Below are 24161 nucleotides of genomic sequence, written 5' to 3'. Positions count from 1 at the left end.
GGATGTCCCAAAGCAGTGTAGACATGAGGGGTGGGAAACGCAACCGTCAGAAAAGGCAACGCAGTACCCACATCAGAGAAAGGAACCTTACATGAACAGCAAGGGAACCTTCTGGGCAACAACCCAGGAAAGCAAATAACCAAGGGGGTAAACAACCCCGACAGTCAGGGACCCACATAAAACTAGGGTCCCCTACGGTACTGCCGCACTGGGAACTTTGCGGTCAAAGGAGGCATCAGCTGACGCCAGAACATCAATTTTGTAAAATTTGGAAAAGGTGTGCACTGACAACCAAGTCGCAGCCTTGCACACCTGGGCCACCGAGGCCTGGTGCTGGAAGGCCCAGGACGCACTCACCGATCTGGTAGAGTGCGCCTTGACAGGGAAGGGTGGAACCCGTTCCTTCAACGAATAGGCCTGAACAATAGTCTGTCTGATCCATTTTGCAATGGTCGCCGCAGACGCAGCCATACCCTTCCGAGGTTCCTCAGGAAGGACAAAGAGAATCCGATTTTTGAAAGGATTCAGTTAAACCCTGATCGCCCTGACAACATCTAAAGAATGCAAGGCAATCTCCTTAGGATGCTTAGGATTCGCACAGAGCGAAGGTAAAACAATGTCCTCATTGAGGTGAAAATCCGAAACCGCCTTTGGAAGAAAGGACGGGTTAGGTCGCAAGACCACCTTATCCCTATGAACCACCAGGTAAGGGGAGCGGCAAGACAATGTCGCCAACTCCCAATTCATCCAGGGAGTCTCCAAAAAGTTGAGACCCCGCATAGGGAATATCGGCCGCAGGGACCGGGATCAGGGAGCCCAAAAACGCACAGACATAGGGGACACCGCAGACACACAAGACTGCCGACCCCGGACTGGGGCCCCACACAGAGTGTACTTCCTGTACCCGATGGCGTGGGGTGCCTCATATCAAACGGGAAACCGCCCACCCTCAGATGGCAGGGGAGTGCCGTCAGCCAAAAACGCAGGACACCAGGAGTGCACGGACGAACCGTGCATGTGTCCGGTGAGGTAGCCACCTCCACAAGGCTGCATCCCTGAGGACAGGGATGGGTCGTTTGTGAGGCCAGGGCGAACACATAGCCTAAAGGTATTTAGCAGTTTATATTTACTAAAATAATTGCATTTCCATGTTCTGTGTGCTGTGGAAGACCAAAATCTAGTGAATGCAGGGTCCTGGGTTTAGTAACCCTTTAATGAATTCCAAGAAACAGAGTTTACCAGAAGTACAAAAAACAAAACTTTTTTTCAAAGATAGAAATATAGATAGACACTATATTCCCAAAAGTATTGGGACGCCTGCCTTTACACCCACATGAACTTTAATGACGTCTGTAGGGTTCAATATTGAGTTGGCCCACCCTTTGCATCTATAACAGCTTCAACTCTTCTGGGAAGGCTGTCCACAAGGTTTAGGAGTGTGTGGGAATGGGAATGTTATACCATTGTTCTAGACGCGCATTTGTGAGAGTTGGGAGCATGAAATTGTCCAAAATGTCTTGGTATGCTGATGCCTTAAGAGTTCCCTTCGCTGGAACTAAGGGGCCAATCACACATCATAATCCCTCTTCCACTAAATGATTTCGACCAGTGCACAAAGCAAGGTCCATTAAAAAAAAAAAAAATGATTTTTCCAAACAAAATCATTTAAAGCGTTAAGGAGTTCCAGCCTTTGTAGCTGCTGACTTTTAATAAACAAACTCACCTGTCCAGTGATGCGGCCGCCCGAAGCCTCGATCCTCTCCCTCTGGTCTCGGCGGCGTCGGCATAACTGGTGTGGGCACCCGGCTGTGACAGTTTGCGGCTTCACGGCCGGGTACGCACTGGCGTTTGCGCGAGTTGCGCTGCGCGTCTTGATTGGCCGGCAATCTTCTGAGACCTCTGATGTCCCAGAAGATTGCAGGGAGAGTGGGGGAGAGGAGAACTCGGGGCGCCGCAGCGCTCTAAGCGGAAGTGGGAGCGGGTACCTGTCAAAACTAAAAAAAATGACATGCCGAATGTGGCATGTCAGGGGGTTAGGACTACCTAAAGCGGAAGTTCCTCTTTTGGGTGGAACTCCGCTTTAAAGACCATGTTGCAAAAATTAATACACCCCAATGAAAGTCTTAGGAGCAAAGCTAAATTGTGGACAACAAAATCCTAATTCACAAGAATTCAACTACAGGTGAATCTAATTATTCATTAAACAGGTGTTCAGCAGACAGTTGATTATAAAAGGGCATTACTTAACAAAGAAAACCCCTTCCCATTTCATGTCAGCAATGGCACCACATGGAAGAGAAATGTCGCAAGGCCTGAGAAAGAAAATAACTTCTTTATCAGAAGATCATTAAAGCTTTAAGCCCGGTACATTCTGTAAGAAAATAGTGCAAATTATCGACCAGTGTTTCTTGATGTTTCACATCCAGTCTGAACCAAGGATGGAAAAAAAAAAAATGCCTTTGTCGTATGAGAATTTTCGTACAACATTTCTGTTTTTGTTGTTTCGGATCATGCGCAGTCCTTCGTATCGCTTGTATGAAAACGGTACAAATGAAAAGAAAATTGTCCATTCTATTACTGTACTAAACATCTTGGAGTTTGTCCCTTTGGACATTTTCGTTCAGAAGGTTGGAATCGGCTGTCGAAAGTTGTGTACACAGTATCTGAAATTCGTACGATCGTTCCTAGGACGAAAATGTTCGCCCGACTTTTGTACTGTGTACGAGCCTTTATCAGTCAGAATACTGCAACAAAAATGATGCAAAAATGTAACAAAGATGGAACTGCAACCATCTCGGAGACTTCCAGGCCGTCTGTGGAACATAACACCTCGACAGTAATGTCTTCTGATTAGAAGGGTTGAGGAAAATCTCCATGCAAGTTCATTGCAGTTCGCTAAAGAAGTAGGAAGACAAACTGTGGTGATTGTTTCCCGTGACACAATACAGCGTACCATGCAGAGGAGTAGCGTGCACGGGTGTTGTCCACGGAGGAAACCTCTCCCCTAAAGCCCATGCACAAAAAAGCCAGCCTAGAAATTGCCAGGGCCCATGCTGAAAAAGGGCTACTTGGGACTCTGTACTCTGGAGTGATGAGACCAAGATGAATGTTTATGGAACTGATGGCTTCAAAACTTTATGGTGTCACAAAGGTGAGGAGTACAAAGAAAAATACATACAGTGAAACATGGTGGTGGCAGTGGCCTCCTGTGGGTCTTCATGAGTGGTGTCGGGGAGCTGCATTTATTGATGGTATTATGAATTCACAATGTACTGCTATATATTGAAAGAAAAGATGCTACCATCACTCCGTGCATTTTTCCAGCATGGCAATGATCCAAAACACACATCTAAGGCCACTGTTGCATTTCTAAAGAACAGGGTGAAAAATGATTCAGTGGCCAAGTATGTCTCCTGATGTCAACCCAATCAAACACCTATGGGGAATTCTGAAGAGACAACATGAGCATCACTCTCCATTCAGCATCCAGGTCGTTCTTCAAGAACGGAAAAAGATTGATGTTGCAATATGTCGCCAACTTGTTCATCCCATGCCTAAAAAGACTTGGTGCTGTCCTTACAAATCATGGAGGTCATACAGCATACTAGATGTAGTAATTTTTGTTGTGGGCTGTATTCCATTTTCCATCAACTAATTTGAGTAAAGCTGAAGTTTTTGTAATCCTAAGTTTTTTTTTTTTTTTTTTTTTTTTTTTTTTTTTTTTTATATTGAACCTTTACTTTATGTAATGAGCTTAAACAAATGTTCTATAAATCTCCTTTTTGTCAAAATTTTGGAAATTGTTCTTGTATTTATTGAGATATTGATTAAAATCTTATTTTTAAACACCGGTGTACTCATTTATGCTAAGCACTATATACAGTGCCCTAAAAACTATTCATACTCCTTGAAATTTTCCACATTTTGTCATATTACAACCAAAAATGTAAATTTATTTTATATGATAGACCAACACATAGTGGCACATAATTGTGAAGTGGAAGGAAAATTATGAATGTTTTTCAAAATATACAAATATCTGAAAAGTGTGGCGTGCATTTGTATTCAGCTACTTTGTAGAACCACCTTTTTCCTGCAATTACAGCTGCAAGTCTTTTTGGGTATGTCTCTACCAGCTTTCAACATCTAGAGTGAGAAATTTTGGCCCATTCTTTGCAAAATAGCTCAAGCTTTGTCAGATTGACTAGAAAGTGTCTGTGGACAACAATTTTCAAGTCTTGCCACAGACTCTCAATTGAAATTTAGGTCTGGATTTTGACTGGACCATTCTAACACATGAATATGCTTTGATTCAAACCATTCCATTGTAGCACTGGCTGTATGTTTTCCTGCTGGAAGGTGAACCTCTGCCCAATTCTTTTTCAGTTTTTCTTCTAAGATTGCCCTGTATTTGGCTTCATCCATCTTCCCATCAACTCTGTCCTGCTTCCCTGTCTCTGTTGAAGAAAAGGTTGAGAAAATGGTGTGTTCAGGGTGACGTGCAGTGTTTGTTTTCTGCCATACATAGCGTTTTTCTTTTAGGCCAAAAAGTTCAATTTTGGTCTCATCTGACCTAAGCAGCTTCTTCCACATTTGCTGTGTCACCCACATGGTTTCTCACAAACTGCAAATGTGACTTCTTATGGCTTTCTTCCTGCCACTCTTCCATAAAGGCCAGATTTGTGGAGTGCACGACTAAAGGTTGTACTGTGGACAGATTCTCCCACCTGAGCTGTGGCTCTCTGCAACTCCTCCAGAGTTACCAAAGGCGTCTTGGCTGCCTCTGATTAATGCTTTCGTTGCTGACCTGTCAGTTTAGGTGGACTGTCATGTCTTGGCAGGTTTGCAGTTGTGTCATATCCTTTCTTTTTTTGGATAATAGATTGAACAGTGCTCCAGGAGATGTTCAAAGCTTGGGATTTGTTTTTTGAACCTAACCCTGCTTTAAACTTTCCCACAACTTTATCCCGACCTGTCTGGTGTGTTTCTTGGCCTTCATGATGCTGTTTGTTCAATGAGGTTCTCTAAAAAAACTCTGCTGCACAGAACAGCTGTATTTATGCTGAGATTAATTTACACATAAGTGGACTCTATTTACTAATTAGGTAACTTCTTAAGGAAATTGGTTCAACTAGATTTTAGTTAAGCCCCGTACACACGTACCGATCGTTGGCCGAACGATCGGCCGTCTTTTGTCCAGGGCTGTCCTGTCCGCTGAAAAGTGCAAAAGACTGCACACGAATTTTGTCGGCCAACAACAGCCGACTGCAGAAGTGATGTCGTGATGGTTTACTTTCCGTGTATTTTTTCTTCTCTGAGCATGCCCAGTCTTGCAAATCTGCTGATTGTCCGCCGAAATCTGTACTGACTGACGCACAATCGGCCGTTCTGTTGTCGGCGTACAAAAATTTTAATGCTTGCAGGACAGATTCTGTTCGGCCGAAAATGCGCTGTCGGCTGTCGGAAGTATCATACTAACAAGCCGACATTCGGCCGATCGTTCGGCGGCCGAATATTTGCGGCCGACAATCGGTACGGGGCTTTAGGCTCCATTCACACCTGGGCGTTTTTCAGCTCCAAAAACGCTGAAGAAAAAACGTTCCAAAACGCCCAACAAGTAAAACCCCATTCATTTAAATGGCCCCTGTTCTCATCTGAGTGTTTTAACGCCTGAAGCAAAAGCCTGTAGCTGAAAAAAGTACATGAGCTTCTTTTTGGGCTGATTACCAGCATTTTTGATAATGTCAATGCCTGCCTCCAAAAACGTCTGAAAATAGCGGTAAACATGCGAAAACGCTACACTCAAGTGTGAACGCAGCCTTAGGGGTATCAAAGTAGTGGGTGTTGAATAAAAATAAATGCAACACTTTTCAGATCTTTATAAAAAAAATTGGAAAACCATTTATCACTTTCCTTCTACTTTGTTGGAGGATCCCATAAAATACCAATAAATTTACATTTACATTTTTGGCTGTGACATGACAAAAGGCATTTCAAGGGGTATGAATACTTTAAGGCAATACTTTCTTAAGGCACTCTGTGTGCGCGCACGTGTGTGTGTTTGTGTATTTTAAACTTAGATCTTTACCATATTTAATTTGTAAACTTAAGAGCCATATTTCTCAAATTGTTAGAGTGAGTTGTCCTCGAACACAAAATCACTTCAACATGTAAGGTTTTTCTTTTCTTTTTGGTGCATATTTTTTAAAATAGACTTGGAGATTTGGTTCATAAGGGCATCATTCCCGCATGCTTTCTTATGTGGGGAAACTAAGGTAGAACTTGGTTGCGGTTTTCTGGGCCACATTGGCAGTGTGGGATCCGAACTGGGTTTTGCTTCCTTGTGACCAGCAGCAGCTGGGATAAATGGGGAAGGACTGGAGCAAGAGTTTGCTCTGACTTGGGAAGCCTCCTGAGAGAGCTATATGTGGAAATCGTTTTATTAGAAAAGGTTTTCAAAACCCTTGCTTTTTGTTGGGGATTGGGAGAAGCCCTTCATCCATAAAAGGAATTTAGATTTAGTTAGTGGCTGGTTATCAACAATTTATTTTCTGTTTTTTGTTTGCTTTGTGTGCAACCTTTTCAATAAAACTGACAAGTCAGAATTTTAAGAGAAGACCTGCCATTTTGACTAACTTTTTCCCAAGGAAAGTTATTCCTCCCCCCCACACTTAAGTTATCCCCCACAATATATAAATTTAAATATATAATCTCGCACTCGTACCGAAGATCATTTTTATGAGGTATCACAAGGTTTCTCTTAGTTTTCATTACTTCAGAATTTGCAGAAAGGGGGGGGGGGGACCTGGAATCTGTTTAGCTATTTAATCTATGCATAACACTTTCCAGTTGTGCAGAGCCCCAATGCCCCACTTCACCACTGTACTAAAAATCAGGCAAGACTCACCAGTTAGGCATCCAATACTGCAGTGCATGAAGTAGTTTGTGAGGAATCCAACCATGTCTCCCAGATTTTAAAGTACTTTGCTGGAAAGCCTTTACTAAAAAGTCACTTTATAAGGTGGCAAAGCATTTTGCCCCGATCCTATCCTTTCCAGAAGTAGAGCGAGGGAGGCCCAGGTTATTTCCATTTAAAGACTGTAGATTTTTGAGTGCAGTAAAGCAAGAAACCCAGGGAGAGCTCTAATGGCTTTGGTTTGAGCAAGTAGCTCAACAAACCTAACAGGCAGGTAGTGACTTCAGGGTGTATCTGGATCATAGTGAGGGAGAATATAAAAGCAACAATGTTTATCCAATAATCATGTATTTTCGACATAGCCAATAAACTTAAATGTAACGCACCATAAGGAAACAAGAGTAACCTGGACAGAAGGGTGGCGGAGGTGGCATATACAGGAACCATTCCTCTCCATTTTCCTGCGGCTGCTGAATTCCAGTGGGAAGGAAAGGAGGAGAAGCAGGCTTTTTAGCAGCAGCAGGAGAAAAATGAAGAGGATTGATCCTGTATATGCCCCTCCTGTCCAGTTGTAAAAACCAAATGGGACAAGAAGTCCTCACGGGCCCCCTGGAGCGTAGGGTGGGGTTGCCATTGCAACCCCTTACGCTACGCCAGTAGGTGCAAGATTTTTCATGGGGCAAGGATCCTGTGGCCTCCTCTACTTCATCTAATGTAATGTCAGAACCTAAGCTTGATCTATCATAATTCAAGTTGATAGTGGCAACGTTTCTAGTGATTCAAGGGTATCCTATTTCTCATAATTTTGTTCATAGAAGACTGAATACATACTTATGTTGTCTTTTTCCTAACCCTTCAGGATCAACAGTCATCTGCTCAGATTCCTCAAGCCAACATTGTTTCTGCAAGCTCTCAGAGTATGGGTCCTAGTGCTCAACAAGGAATTGGTTCCGGAGCACCTACAGCAGATCCAGAAAAGCGAAAGCTGATCCAGCAGCAATTAGTTCTTTTATTACATGCTCATAAGTGCCAGAGAAGAGAACAAGCCAGTGGTGAGGTGCGTCAGTGCAACTTGCCTCATTGTCGTACCATGAAGAATGTGCTGAACCACATGACCCATTGCCAGGCTGGAAAAACATGCCAAGGTATATTTTATCTGGTTTCTTATTTATGTGAAATGTTTACATTTTTAATTTTTTTTTTTTTCTTGCTTACCATCACTTTCATTATGATTAGTTTAAATATTACAGCATTATACCATACAAGTAAACATAGAAAACACCATACTGAAATCACAAATACATCACGTCAGTGAGAGAAGTGCAAGAACAATACCCTTCTCAAAATACCTGTGTATATTCCTTATGAATAACAACCAACTTAAATTACAATCCAGAAAAAACATGTGCAGATTTATAAAAAAAGACCATATATCACTGTGAAAGATAAATCTTCTTCCCAATATGTTTCACCATGTGCATTTTTCAAACACTCCAAATGCTCTCCAGATCAATATGACCACTTATTTTTATGTCTGTCACAAATCGTGTGATAAACAGAACAAAGCACATCCAATCCCTATACCTTCTCTAATTCTTCTTCTGGCCATCAGTCACTGGTATGGTTCCCCTTTTTCTGCTCATCACAATATACCATGCATAAATAACAAAAACGCTCCACAGTGTAGATACAGAACATGCATAAAGTATTCAAACCCCCTTTACTTTTTTCTATTTTTTTTTATGTTGCAGCCCAATCCTACAGTTGTTGCATTTATTTATTTTTTAGAAATGTCTGAATATTAAAAAAAAAAAAAAAAACTCAAATATCACATGTACTTAAGTATTCAGACCCTTTACTCAGTACTTTTGTTGATGCTCCTTTTGGCAGCAGTTACCACTTTGAGAATGACACGACAAGCTTTGCATGCCTTGATTGGGGGTTTTTCTGCCATTCTTCTTTGCAAACCTTCTCAAGCTCAGATTGGATGGGGACCATTGATGGACAGCCATTTTCAGGTCTCTCCAGAGATTCATGCATGAAAGTGAAAAATCTTCTGTGCTGCAGAATCCACCCACCCCAACTCCCCCTTATTGTTACCTGAGCCCAAACCAGTGATTTGCATGAGAGCAGCGGCTCTCCCAGCTGTCTCCCTCCTTCCTGGGCAGATTGGTTGCAGCCAGAATTAATCATATGATGTGCCGAACAAGCGGGGGGGGGGGGGGGGGTGTGGAAAGCCGACTGCTTTGTGTCAATAGACGCAGGCAGGGCGGCTTAGGAGCGAGCCCCCAAGGTTTACCCCATGTAAAGTGGGGTACTTGCCGAAGAAGGTGAGCCTGGAGCGGTGGCGGAGAACCCCAGAAGAAGAGCATCCAGGCTGCTCTGTGCAAAACAATAGCAGCGGGTAAGTATACCATGTTTGTTGTGTGCGTGTGTGTGTTGTGTTCTTTTAAAAAAAAAAAAAAGCTTTATTGTCGCTTTAAGCCACTCTTTTGTTGTCTTAGCTGTGTGCTTAAAATTGTTGTCATGTTTCAAGGTGAACCTTTTGGCCCTGTCTGAAGTCTTGAAAGACTTGAGCACTGTGAAACACATTTTCATTGTGGATATCTCTGTGCTTTGCTCCATTCAGCTTTCCCTCAACCCTGACCAGTCTCCCAGTCACTGCTACTGAAAAACACCCCCCCCCCCCCCACAACATTATGCTGCCACCACCATACTTCACTGTTGGGATGGTATTGGGCAGGTGATGAGCTGTACCTGGTTTTCTCCAGACATAGGGTTAAGAATTGAGGCCAAATAGTTCAATTTTGGTTTCATCAGAGCAAAGAGCCTTGTTTCTTACAATCTGAGTGTCCATCAGGTGCTTTTTTGCATACTCCAAGCAGGCTTTCATGCGTTTTGCACTGTGGAGAGACTTCTCTCTTACTATAAAGCCCAGATCTGTGTTGTAGTGATGGTTTTCCTTCTGGAGCTTTGTCCCACGCAGGATCTTTGGAGCTCAGTCAGAGTGACCATCAGGTTCTTGGGCATCTCTATTACAAAGACCCTTCTCCGCCGATTTCTTACTGGAAGAGCCTTGGTTGTTCTAAACTTCTTCCATTTGAGATAATTATGGAGGCCACTCTGCTCTTGTGAATCTTCAGTAAAGCAGACACTTTTTTTTTTTTTTTTTTTTGGTAGTTTTCCTCTGATCTGTGCTTTGCAATAATCCTGTCTCTAAACTCTGTAGGCAATTCCTTTTGACCTCAGGGCTTTTGCTCTGCTACAGTATGCATTGTCAGCAGCAAGGCCTTTTATAGAGGTGTGTGCCTTTCCAGTTCATGTCCAGTCAATTTAATTTACCACAGGTGGACTCCCAAGGTATAGAAACATCTCCGCAATGATCAAGAGAAATAGGAGGCACCTGAGCTAAATATCTAGTGTTGTTTCAAAAGGTCTGAATACTTATCCTAATGTGATACTTCCGTTTTTTTTTCTTTTTTCATAGAGTTGAAAACATTTCTAAAATTCTGTTTTCAGTTTGTCATTATGGGATATGGAGTGTGTATTAATGAGGAAAAATGAATCCCCTAGCACCTGGTCTCACATCCATCTCAATGTGTTTCACAAGAACCTCCTCTGGAAGTGAATGTCAGATAGCTGCCAGTCTCCCTCCTTGTCTTACCCCTTTCTACCCTCACATCTTGCACTCCCTTAAACCTAATTATGGCACCCAACAGTCTATATTGAAGTATATCCAGTATACCCCATAGTATCAAACTAGATTTCTAATTAATGACCCTCCAATTTAATTCTTTATTCTCCACCTAAACCTGGTAATTAAGATCCCCCTTCTCCACCTATCAATTTTTACCTGACTGCTGTCCATTCTGGTACTTTGACTTGTTTTTAGACCCTCTTCTACTAGTTTACTTTTAAACTATGTTTGCAAACTGTATATTGTCATTTTTCAATTCTTTCTTTTGGCCAGATGTTGTGACCCCTGACATTGGTAAATGCATTTTCACTTAAAATAGAAATTGAAAATTGAAAAACAAACCAATTATGCTTACCTAAGGTGTCCCTCTGAACTTTTTTACCTTGTTGTGGGCTTGATTATTTTCAAGTGGATTCCTAGACATCTGGGAGAGAATATATGGATCCTGCCCCAGTGGTAAACTGCTAGTTCAGCATGCCTTGAAGAACTTGTACCTCCAACTGGTATTGTTAATTTAGAACAAACTATGAACTGGTTCTATATAGCATCCACAAATTCTACACTCTGTTGTGAACAGTAAATGTAACATTTTTGTAAAGGAGCCTCATGTTGTCTGCACTTGTGTTCCTTTTTTAATAGCTTTTATGCCAGGTATATTAAACTTAATTTGTTTAGGTGCTGAACTATTGTAGATTCCATAAGCTGAATTAGTAGGTTGACATTTATAAACTTGCCGAAAAGTTGAAGACCAGTCAGACGCCACATGTGCTATTTGATATTTTTAATGTCTACCTTGAAGTGGTCATTTTGAAGTTTCTGCTTGTTTGGAAATAACTTAATGCAGGCATGGCAAACTGGGGCTTTGTTGGGGTGCTTAGCCCTCTAACTTTTTTTGCAGACTTTTGGCAGTATATCCTTTCTGTAATGAGGTGAATATGAAATATTGTGAAAGAAATTTAGGTAAGAGAGAAAAGTAGTTAGAATTACAGCAGGACAAGCCTTCTGATGGCAGTCAGAAAGCAAATGGAGACTCGTTTATATATGTGAGCAGACTATATCAAATTAAAAACCATCACATAAATGAAACCGCTTCAGTAATTTATAAACCTACCTTTACTTAAAAAAAAAAAAAAAAAAGCACAGAAGTATAAAAACAGCAAACTTTCATTTATGTTCTACCGTGGTGGTATATCTACCTTAACTTTTTTTTTTTATTTATTCTTTTCCCAAAGCATATGTATGTATGTTTACTTTTGCCACTTGTGTCAGCATGAGACCAGATGTTCTGGCCCGATCATTTCTTTGAAGTCCGAGGCCTGACACCTTATAAGGCTATGGTGGTATCTGAGGGATCAAATGCACCTACTGTAGTTTGAGTCAGAAGTATATGGTAAGAGCTACTGCTGTTAAGCAAGAAACCAGTGGCAAAATAAAGATGAGCGATGCTTAGTAGCAGAAGCAAGTAGATGGCAAGTAGACTGCTAAAGGAATCCTTGGTCACCCTAGTTGCAGATCTAAAGTATGAACATGGGTGCCCAGGTTGCCCAGTGAGCAGACACACTGTGAAACTCTCTGTAGCATTTTTCTGGAACCGGAATGACTGCAGTCTCCCATGTGCATGGTAACATGACATATCCTTTTAACCTTGTGAAAAAGATAAAGATTATTTCATAAAACTAAGCAAAATCAGTTATGGTTGTACTCAGGTACTCAGGTACTAGAGGGTGTCGCAACTGCTTTAAAACTGAATTCCAGGAATTTGGGAACTTTGATATGCAGTAAGTGCAGGCATAATATGAGTTAAGTTTTTAATAAAGTGAATGCTACCTCCTGGACTTATCTCTATTATTCAGATCTGACAGGTCTATAGCGCTATTGAAGGAGATACTCTGGACTCAGAGGAGAGAAGCACACAGCAGTCCTGGCCTCCCCTTACCCTCTGCTGTCCATTCACAGAAGCCTTTGTATTTTGTAAATAATTTACATAATACAAAGGCTTCTGTAACTGAACAGGAGGAAGGGCAGGCCTAGAAGCTGCATTGACCCTGCAACTGAAGGAGATTTAGGCCAGAAGGTCCAGTGTCAGAGTTCCTGGAACTTGAAGGAGAGAAGTCTTTAAGGTGGCATGCACATTTTACAAAGTAGCTGAACTCCTGGAGTTCGGCCTTTAAGTCCATCAGTGAACTATGAAATTGTCAGTTCGCCTGTGCTTCACTAGATGACATTGAAAACGAATAGATCTATTTGTATAGAGTCTACATCTAGGCATGTTGGCAGAAAGACCCAACTCCAAATCAGCATCTGATGCAATTTATGGCACATTTAGTATGGGAATTTCATCCTACTCAATATTTAAAAAGAAATCTAAAAGTTTTAAAATATAAAGCAAGTTCATAGTGTCTTTATTGCCTTTTGATTTTAATGTATGCTCAGATATAATCTTGTTATGCCACAGTTTAAAATGCTGTTAAAGTATGTACATGTCTGACAGGGGTTTTGATTTCAACATATTTTTGTTTTTTTGTGGTTTTAGTTGCACACTGTGCCTCTTCACGCCAGATAATTTCTCACTGGAAGAACTGTACACGACATGACTGTCCTGTTTGTTTACCGCTGAAGAATGCTGGGGATAAGCGTAACCAACAATGTATGTACATGTTAGTTATATTGTTTATATTGTAGGGCTGCAACTAACGATTATTTTTATAAGTTTATTAGTTGGCCGATTTTTATTATTTTGATCGGATATATAAAAAAAAAAAAAAAAAAAACTCAGTGTGGCGTATAACTTTAGTTATGTAAAGTTAAAAAAAAAGACAATTTTATTGTTGAATATCTCTATGCAGTGGTAAATACAAATAACCAGCTATATTATGAGAAAAAGATATACCTGTGCTCAAATCCTAGTAGCTTGTACATGGATTTAAATTATCAGGTGCTAAAGAGGTGTGACCACATAGTAACGCTACAAATTCTGGCTGGACTATATGTGAACTAAATATCTGTTTTTATTGTATAGTTTGCTGGAAAGGGTGCTCTGATCCTAATACCAATACCTTTTTTGCTACTCTATTGACTTGCATTGAGTTCTGGTAAATGAAGTCACAAGCTGCAGTGAAATCAGGGCTCCAAACCGCACTGATCTGCGGCTTTAAAATCATGCTGAAGTAGCGCAATTTCATAGCCACAGAAGAACTGTTCTTCATAATCCTAAATAAACAGTAATCATTTTTCATTAGTCTAAAAAAAAAAAAAAAAAAAAAGTAATGACCTTAAAATAGGTATCATTTTTTGGTATTGAGGAGTGCTTGAGAAAAATTATTAGTACTCCTACTTCCTCTTCTGCGGTGCCCTGTCGGCGCTTCTTGCTCCTCTTGTATTAAGAGTGCCCCTATAGCAAGCTGCAAAGTATAATATAGAGTTCCTCTATAGCAAAGTAAAGTAAAACTGCCTTAAGAATCACTTCCTTCTCCTTGCAAGAACTACTTGTCCCATGAGCCATTGCTCCTCACACATTCACAAACTTACTGACATGTATGGAGGGTAGGATTGAGCTTGGGCGTGTTCAGGATCCTGCCCGGAAGCCGACACTGCACATGGCTAATCCCAGGCAGTGAGACATTTCCCGATCCACAGCTGCAAAGATCAGGAAATGTCTCACTGCCTGTGATTAGCTATATGCAGTGTCAGCTTCCTGGCGGGATTGGGCAGGTGGGATCCCAAACACGCCGAGCCCATCTCTAATGGAGGGTGTCCTGAGCTGTAGGTGCGCTGCACTGTGTATGTTGAACTGTATGGAGGGTGTACTGAGCTGTAGGTGTGCTGCACGGTGTATACTGACATGTATGGAGGGTGTACTGAGCTGTATGTGTGCTACACTGTGTATATTGACCTGTATGGAGGCTCCTACCTCAGGGGGGTGGATGTATTGCAGCCACTGCAGCGTTTCTGCGGGGGGAGAGCTTTATCCTGGTGGGGACCCCCGATGCCAATGTCTAATTGGGGTGTCTTGGAGACCATATGGCGTGCTGTGGGGGGCCGCCATTTTGCTGTAGTTTCGCTCGATCTCAAAGCTCTGAACCGCTTTGTATGGGTACAGAAGTTTTGAATGGAGTCTCTTTGCACGGTTGTGGTGTCCCTACATCAGGGACACCTGTTGACCTCTATCGATATCAATAATGCTTATGTACACATCCCTATCTTCACTCCGCTGTGGGAGAGGAGCACTTTCAATTTGTGGCGTTACCCTTAGGTCTTGCCTCTGCTCCCCGGGTCTTCACAAAAGTGTTGGCTCCGATATTGGCACTTCTATGTCAGAGGGGGATTGCGGTCCTGGGGTACGTGGACAATCTCCTATTAAGAGCAGAGTCTTATTCAGCTCTGTTGGGGGATTTGGCAATCACTGTAAGGACTCTGCAAGAGTTCGGTTGGACCATCAATTTCGCAAAATCAGCCCTGGTACCAATCCCCCAGACTGGTCTACCTGGGTCTGACTCTGAATTCTGCTTCGGCAAAGGTTTTTCTTCCCTGTGTCACGCTGCAGAAGTTGCAGGGGGTGATTCGTTTGTCCAGCGATCTGTCCTCTCTGCGGACTTGCATGAGAGTCCTAGGACTGCTGGTGTTTACTTTCGAGGCGGTCCCATTTGCTCAGTTCCACACCAGGTCATTAGAGGGAAATTCTGGGCAAATGGAACAAAGATCCAAAGTTGTTGGATTCGATGATTCGGTTGAGTCACAACACAAAGACTGCTCTTCTGTGGTGGCTTTGCTCGTTGGCATTGCGCCAGGGCAAGTCTTTCCTTCCATTGTATTGGACCGTGGTCGCCACAGACGCCAGCCGGTCCAGCTGGGGAGGAGTGCTGGGGAAGCTGTGTGCCCAGGGGTATTGGACAGTGGAAGAGTCCAGACTACCAATCAATGTTCTGGAACTCAGGGCAATAAAGCTTATCTTTTGTCACTGGACAAATCGTCTACAAGGTTGTCCAGTTCGGGTTCAATAGGACAATGTAACGGCCGTGGCTTACATCAGTCATCAAGGGGGCACCAAGAGTGTCCTAGTGGCCCAGAAGGTGGCCGAGATCTAGAAATTGGCAGATAATTTTGTTCCTCCTCTCTCCGCGGTACACATCCCAGGTGTGGAAAACTGTCAGTGGACTACCTGAGCCGTCAGGTGTTGGATCAGGGGGAATGATCTCTACACCCAAAGGTTTTTCATCTCCTGTGTGCTTGGTGGGGGACACCCGATGTCGACCCGTTGGCCTCTTGGCTCAACAAGAAGGTTCAAAGTTTTGTAGCCAGGTCACGGGATTTCCTAGTCGACGCTGTAGATGCATTGGTGGCTCCTTGGGGTCATTATCGGCTGATCTGTTTCCACCGCTGAAACTCCTGCCGAGACTTGTGCGCAGAATAGAGGCGGAGGGGATTCCAGTCATTCTTGTGGCTCCAGACTAGCCTCGCCAGTCTTGGTACGTAGATCTGGTAAGATTGGTCGCCGATGCTCCTTGGAGACTTCCTCTCAGGGAAGATCTACTGTCTCAAGGGCCGATCTTCCATCCTGCTTTACAGTTGCTGGCTTTAACGGCGTGGCTGTTAAAAGCGAGGTGTTGAAGGATAGGGGTCTTTCTGATTCAGTGATTCCTACACTGTTTAAGACCAGGAAGTCTACTTCCAGGAAGATCTATCATCATACGTGGAAATCGTACATTTCATAGTGTGAATCCATGAAGGTTCATCCTCTCCTTTTTTTCGCTAGCTAGGATCTTGGCTTTTCTTCAAAGGTGTCGAACAGAAGTTGGCTTTGGCTACTATTAAAGGCCAAGTGTCGGCCTTGGATGTGTTTTTCCAATGTTCTTCAGATACGCATTCCTTGATTTGCACTTTTATCCAAGAGGTCCGTCATGTGGCCCCTCCTAGGCGATCCCCGTTGCCTCCGTGGGATCTGAATTTTGTATTGTCTATTCTTCAAAAACCTACTTTCGAGAACATTAGGGAGATTCCTCTGCTTACCTTGTCTTAGGTTGCCTTTTTGGTGGCTATTACTCCTGCTCGCAGAGTATCAGAATTGGTGGCGCTTTCCTGCTGTTCGCCTTATTTGGTGGTCTACAGAGATAAAGTGGTACTTCGACCTAGTGAGTCGTTTCTTTCTAAGGTGGTTTCTGATTTCCATCTAAATGAAGACATTGTGCTGCCTTCCTTTATGTGTCCTAAGCCCAATCATCCTAAGGAAATTGCTTTGCATTTTTTGGATGTGGTCCGGGCAATTAGGGTTTTCCTGGCGGCTACTGAATCTTTCAGGAAATCGGACTCTTTGTCCTTACAGAAGGACCTAGAAAGGGATTAGCTGCGACCATTTTTAGGTGGATCAGGCAGACAGTGGTTCAGGCTTATTCACTGAAGGGTCAGGTTCCACCTTTTCCTGTGAAGGCGCATTCTACTAGGGCGCTGAGGGCTTCTTGGGCTTTTCTCGCCATCAGGTGTCAGTGATACAAGTTTTCAAGGCGGCAACTTGGTCGTCTGTGCACACGTTCACAAAATTTTATAAAGTAGATGTGTTTTTGCCGCAAGGTTTTGCAGGCTGCTGTTTGAAAGAGACTTAGTCTCTTTGATGGTATTTGTCTAGGTGAGCTTCTGTTCCTGGTTGCACTCTATATTCTCTGGTTGGCTAAAGTTTTAGCCTTGTTGGAAATTACGTTCTTTTTCTGCGTTGTTTTCCTACCCCTCATGCAAATACTGCTTTGGGACATCCCAATTGTCAAGAATGATATGGAACTGCGTCTGTTCATGAACGATAGAGAACTGGATTTTTGTCTTACCGTAAAATCCTTTTCTCGGAAGTTTGACAGACGCAGCACCCACCCCTCTATCTTGAGTGGGTTCAGGGTTTTTCCTTTAAACGCTGCTTGGAGCAAAACTGAAGCCTATAGCAGAGTGTGTGGGTGTATGCCTACAGGGACGGCGTGGTAAAGCTTTTTCCTGCCTAGCGTTTTACTACTGAAGGGGGCAGCATAATCCAATGGTCAAGAATTATATGGAGCTGCATCTGTCAATGAACTTCAGAGAAAAGGGTTTTATGGTAAGACAAAAATTCAGTTTTGTAGGGAAAAAAAAGACATATTTTCGTACAGTGTCGCACCATCACGCACTTGTCAGGTAAAAGTAACTCAGTGGCGACAAAAAATTACCTGCTGATGAAGGGGGTGAATCTTCTGGAGGGCAAGTGGTTAAACACTCTTGTCTCACACTTCTCTGCCAAAATCTGAAGTTTCACCGAGAGCCGGGTTATATTGGTACACTCTAGGAGCACACATTTTTTGCCAGTGTTCAATCACTTGAGGGTTGCAGCCTCTAACCCATGGTCTATGACAGTGTTTCTCAACTTAAACTGCCCCAACCCTGTAAACCCTGATGTGAAAGTGCACGGTGTTAATTCCTGTATACAGATTGGAGGGAGAGAACATAGCCCACACCGGTTCTCTCCTCCTATCAATACCCTTATTTTCAAAACCGAAGGCTGTGCAGGCTTTCTGCCTGCTTTCTACCAACTGATGACGTCATTGGTTCTTAAGGACTAGGAAAAAGACAAAAGAAAAGGGCGCACCAACCTAGTGCATTACCACTAAAACCATTTATTTAAAAAGTATGTAGTATACTCACAAAGCAGGTGTGAATGTACACACATAAACATTATGTACATAAAATCTCCAAGGTAGCCAAGGTCCCACACGAAGCTGAATGGCATGCAGTGTGCCGTATGGGGCTGCTGTGGCTGGGCTGACGCGTTTCAGGGGTGAGCCCCCTTCCTCAGAGCCAAAAAGTTGCTGCTGGCCCCTGAAACGTGTCAGCCCAGCCTCAGCAGCCCCATACGGCACACTGCATGCCATTCAGCTTCGTGTGGGACCTTGGCTACCTTGGAGATTTTATGTACATTATGTTGATGTGTGTACATTCACACCTGCTTTGTTAATATACTACATACTTTTTAAAATTTCAATAAATGTTTTTAGTGGTAATGCACTAGGTCGGTACGCCCCTTTTCTTTTGTCTTTTTCCTAGTTGGTTCTGGATACCCTTGATCCTGAGGGGCAGCAAGACCATAGGCTTTTTTCTACCTGAGTCTGAAGTATCCCTCTTCCCTCCATCATATTTTACTCGAACGCAGGAGAATATTTCTACGTTGTTAAGGACTAGTCAGGCAGCCAGCACAGCTTTTTGTTTTGCAAGTTTACATGTAGAGTACCCCACTGTACGAAATCCTTGATGTTGGTGGCCATCGTCCCCATGATGATGTAAATCGACAGAACCCCCTATACATATGGGACTTTAAAGGCAACCAAGCATTAAAGAGTAATAAAATCTTATTTTATTCAGTTGTATAAAAAAAAAAATTTGGTGAAAAAAAAAGTATTCGACAAATGTACAACAAACCCATGTATGACTGATGGACAATAAAACATTTTCATGGCTTAGACTAGGTGATCGTCAGGAAGCATGAACATCATAGTAACGATTTCTCCAAATGATCCGACGTGTTTCAGGTGAAACCTTTACTCAGGGGTATAGTAAATGGAGCTATGGATATTCCAGTCAAAAATATTCCTGGTCTTTGACTCCAGTCAAACAGGTCTTTAAGCACATTTGTTCCCTGTTGGACTTTCCATTAGCACCAATTGGTACACCTAAGGAGCAAGCAATATAATATATGTTGGGGATCGACCGATTATCGGCAAGGCCGATACATCGAGGGCCGATATGCACTTTTCCCGATATATTCGAAGCCCCCCAGGAGATTACCAATATATTGCCGATATTGTGCGCGGCGCACACGTGACGTCATTGCGTGTGTTGTTTCACGTGTCTCCGCGCACTGGGCCTATAATTTGACATCTTCTGCCTTCTAAGACTGCCTCCCACGCCTCGGACAGAGTGTGCAGCTGCAGTCTGGTCATGGTGCCAGCCACCCACCACAGCGTGCCAGCCATCGACCCACAACAGGGTGACACCAAGCCAGCCACCCACAACAGGGTGACACCAAGCCACCCACCCGCCACGGTGTTCCAGCAAGCCACCCACCCGCCACGGTGTTCCAGCAAGCCAGCCAGCCACTAACCTGCCACGGTGTTCCAGCAAGCCACCCACCCGCCACGGTGTTCCAGCAAGCCAGCCAGCCACTAACCCGCCACGGTGTTCCAGCAAGCCAGCCAGCCACCCACCCGCCACGGTGTTCCAGCAAGCCAGCCAGCCACGGTGTTCCAGCCAGCCACCCACCCACCACGGTGTTCCAGCAAGCCAGCCACCCACCACGGTGTTCCAGCAAGCCAGCCAGCCACCCACCACGGTGTTCCAGCAAGCCAGCCAGCCACCCACCACGGTGTTCCAGCAAGCAAGCCACCCACCACGGTGTTCCTTCCACCCACCACGGTGTTGCAGCAAGCCAGCCACCCACCCACCACGGTGTTGCAGCAAGCCAAGCACCCACCCACCGAAGGGTTGCAGCAAGCCAAGCACCCACCCACCACAGGGTTGCAGCAAGCCAGCCACCCACACTGCCGGGTGTAAGCCAACGACCCACAACAGGGTGCCAGCAAGCCACCCACACTGCCAGGGGTCAGCCACCGACTCACAACAGGGTGCCAGCCACCCACACTGCCAGGCGTCAGTCACTGACCCACAACAGGATGCCAGCAAGCCACCCACAGCGGGGCAGGGTGCCAGCAGCCAGCCAGCCATTTTTTTAACCTTATTGTCTCTTTCAAATTGCAATGGAGATGGATAAAGACAGAAAAAGTTAGTGTGGTCTGGGACTATTTCTCATCTCAACCATCTCCAGGAAAAGCAGCAGTGTGCAACACATACACAAACAATAAAACCATGAGGATCCGTAATTGCAAAAACCAAAAATACGTCAAATCTTTGGGCCCATCTAAGAGTTCATCCTATTGAATTATATCATGCAGCACAGAAAAAAAACAAAATGAATATCAATGTGATTTTGAAATACCTCCTCCACTATCCCAGGCAACAATAACAAATATGTTTCAGAAAAGAAGTGTCACCGTCTAGATTCAGATGGAAGATCCCATCTGCTGGACAGAGTAATCACAGATGATGGTCACTGATAACCAGCCATTTACAATGGTGTCTGACTCAGGATTTAAGCAGTTGATGTCATACTTGAGCCAAGGTACACACTGAAGAGTGAGAAGTATTATCGAACCGAAATGCTGGGAAAGATTCACCAAAAGGTCGTTGAGAAAGTAAAGGCTATGCTGCAACCAGAGAATGCTGGCAACTCGCATTCACGACTGACTGCTGGTCAGGAGGAGGACAAACAGTCACTAATGAATCTTATATGCCACTTCATTGACAGTGGATAGACAAAAAGGAACTTGATCTTGAATACAAAAGTGATGCAAGGATCCCACACTGGGGAGTACAGTAGAGAAATGTTTCTAGGCATGCTTGAAGAATCGTGAATCACCAAAGACCAAGTGATGCTTGTGCTCCTTCGAGACAGCAGAGCAAAGAAAAGGAATGCGGCTTGCTGATATGTCAGACCTCAGTGTCATGGCACACAACACCCTCTAACTTTCAAATGATGGTCTGTCAAGCCAAAGAGCTTTGATTTGATATGTTTTGTGAAGCATGAAGAGATTAAAAATGTTGTGCTTGCAAGTCTTTTGAATCCTCAATACAAGAACCATGCTTGATCTTCTGATGATGTATTGGCCAAGGCAAAACAATGACTGACAGAAGATATTCAACAGGAGGTGCAGGAGGTTCCTGCCGAAAAGACAAGTCCAGAACAGCATTTTATAATCTGAAAGAGCAGCATGCTGCAAAAACAGAAAAATGTCCAAAAAGGCAGCATTATATGAAAAAAACAGAAGCCATTTAACAGGTGAACGTGCTGAAATGTTCTGCTTTCTGCAGTATAATAATGTTCTACTTAACTGTCTAGCTTTTGTCTAGCTTCTTTTCTAGCAGTTTTGCACGGACTGCAGTAGTGATTAAAATCATTGCAATGAGTGCACTACTGCAGCAGTAGTCCAGTGACTCTAGTCCAATCCACTGTCTAGCTGTTGTAATAGCTTTTTTTTTTGCAGTTTTGCACTGACTGCAGTAGTGATTTAAAATCATTGCACTAAATGCACTATTGCAGCAGTTGTCCACTGGCTCAAATCAACTGTCTATCTGTTGTCTAGCTTGTTTCTAGCAGTTTTGCTGCCACTGACTGCACTGATGCAGTAGTGATTTATAATTATTGCAGTGAGTGAGTGAGTGCATTACTGCAGCAGTTTATGCATCATTCACAATCCGATGATGTTAAACTGATGTCCCTGCAAGTGCAGTTTTCCTATCCGTTTTCATGCAGTTAAGGTGTGAAGAACGAGCCCTTAATGTTAAAGTTAATAAATAAACAACCTGTTCAGTAACAGATTTGTGTCGAAATATTGTTTATTTTGCAAAACTTTTGCAAAATGTACAAAATATGGGCCCATATCAGCCGATACCAATATGCGATGGCCAAAATTTAGGCAGCGAAAAACTGATATCGGGCTATCCCTAATCTATGTACTCCAGTACACAGATAGGCTTTTCTCCCTGGGACGCAGGGATGTTTTTGCCCACCTTTTAGTGAGGACCTCTGTGAGATACTGACAAGGGCCTGGTGACACCATTATCCCCATTCTGACATGTGCGGTTTCGGCAGATACAACCACATCCTCTTTTCTTTCCCTTTCTTCTTTTGGTTCTTGGTTTTAATTTACACGGCTTATGATCACCAGGAATATTTTGACTGGAATATACATAACTCCATTTACTATACCACTGAGGGAAAGGTTTCACCTGAAATGCGTCGGATCATTTGGAGAAATAGTTACTATGATGTTCCATGCATCCTGACTATCACCTATTCTAAGCCGTCAACTTTTTTTTTATCTATCATTCTTACATGTGTTTGTTGTACATTTGTCGAATACTTCATTGTTTCACCAAATTTTTATTTTTATACGACGCTTGGTTGCCTTTAAAGTCCCACCTGTATAGGGAGCTCTCTGTTGATTTGTTTTGCAAATGAACACCGTGCACTCTAAGATCAGAGTGTACCGTGTTTGATTATTGCCCTCTATCCCCTCCCCAGACTGCGTCTGTCCAGGGGATAAGGGTTGATAATCAAACCCTGATCTTACAGCATTCCGTGTTATGTCCTGTATACTCTCGATTAGTGGTCAGTGGCAATGAAATGTACCTCCCTGCATTGGCGGTCAATGCAGGGAGATTTAAACCTTTCGAGTGCGTGGTCATTGCCAGTGAAATTTAACCCTTTTCATTGGTGGTTAGTGGCAATGAAATGTAACCCCCTAGAAATGGTGGTCAGTGCCCTTGCTGCCTCTTTCCAGGATGATGTTGGAATGGGACCTTAGTTGTATTGTTAGGCAGAGATCAGTAGCAATATCAGTGCTGGGTGATTGAAAGCAGAGGGTGTTATAGCGCCCAACATCCCACTGCCAGTTGGCAAAGTCCAAATTGTATTCTGCAGAACAGCCTGAAAGACACACAGGGTCGAAAATCCCAGCTCTTGACTGCAGAATCTGAGATACTTGGTAACTATTCCTAATGGCAGACTGCTTCACTGTGTGCCAGAGGTGCTAAGCTACTAATAGGGTGGTACGTAACTTCTACTAAACAAGAACAGGACCAGTGCCAAGAGGTGATGGTATAGACTATATTATATAGAAATGTAATAAATATTCTACTTTTGCAATCACACAATTGAATACAATTTTATGTAATTGAAAACGGGATATACAGATTAATGTTAATGGATAAAACTGCTCAATGTGTATCTACTTTTTAATAACGGCAATGTTTCTTTACAGCTTTGTTTGGTAGCCCACCACTACCTGTAGGAACTACAGGGACTGTGAGTACCGCTGGCAATGTGAACCAACAGTCAACACCCTCCATTAATTCTAATAGCCAGATTGATCCTAGCTCTATTGAAAGGGCTTATGCAGCTCTAGGATTACCATATCAGGGGAACCAGATGCAGTCCCAATCCCATACGCAAGCTAAGGGCCCTCATCCAGGGCAGTCAACTCAGACCGTTCGCTCTATGAACTCAATGAGTAAGTATTTTTACTCATTATTGTGTAATGTAATTTAAAAAGGCCAAATTTCATTCCCTATGATTCAACCCCTTTTTCCCCTTTGTGCTGCCAGTAGTTAGCAGGTATCCTAAAATGTGGCTCTTTGGCGATCTGCCTACCATTGCTCATTGCTTTTTTAAAATAAGTTTCTTGATTGCGCAATACAAAACACAGGCATAGTCTTGGACAACTTGTATGTATAGGTAGTGCAGAATTATTAGGCAAATTAGTATTTTTGAGGATTAATTTTATTATTGAACAACCATGTTCTCAGTGAACCCAAAAAACTCATTAATATCAAAGCTGACTATTTTTGGAAGTAGTTTTTAGTTTGTTTTTAGTTTTAGCTATTTTAGGGGGATATCTGTGTGTGCAGGTGACTATTACTGTGCATAAT

General features: G+C 43.1%; 1 protein-coding gene across 1 annotated transcript in view; it reads left to right on the top strand.

Annotated features, from left to right (window-relative positions):
• The window catches only part of EP300 (EP300 lysine acetyltransferase), a 141264-nt gene that overhangs the window by 21871 nt on the left and 95232 nt on the right, over positions 1-24161 (top strand). Inside the window, exons 4-6 of the mRNA XM_082266481.1 lie at positions 7776-8061; positions 13147-13260; positions 23495-23743. Coding sequence (XP_082122607.1) covers positions 7776-8061; positions 13147-13260; positions 23495-23743 — 649 coding nt within the window. The remainder of the gene's footprint in view (positions 1-7775; positions 8062-13146; positions 13261-23494; positions 23744-24161) is intronic.

The sequence above is a fragment of the Pelophylax lessonae genome, assembly GCF_965119305.1.
Source record: "Pelophylax lessonae genome assembly, chromosome: 8".
Lineage (NCBI taxonomy): Eukaryota > Metazoa > Chordata > Amphibia > Anura > Ranidae > Pelophylax > Pelophylax lessonae.
The sequence above is the reverse complement of the archived record's forward strand: the minus strand, read 5'-3'. Positions and strand labels throughout refer to the sequence as shown.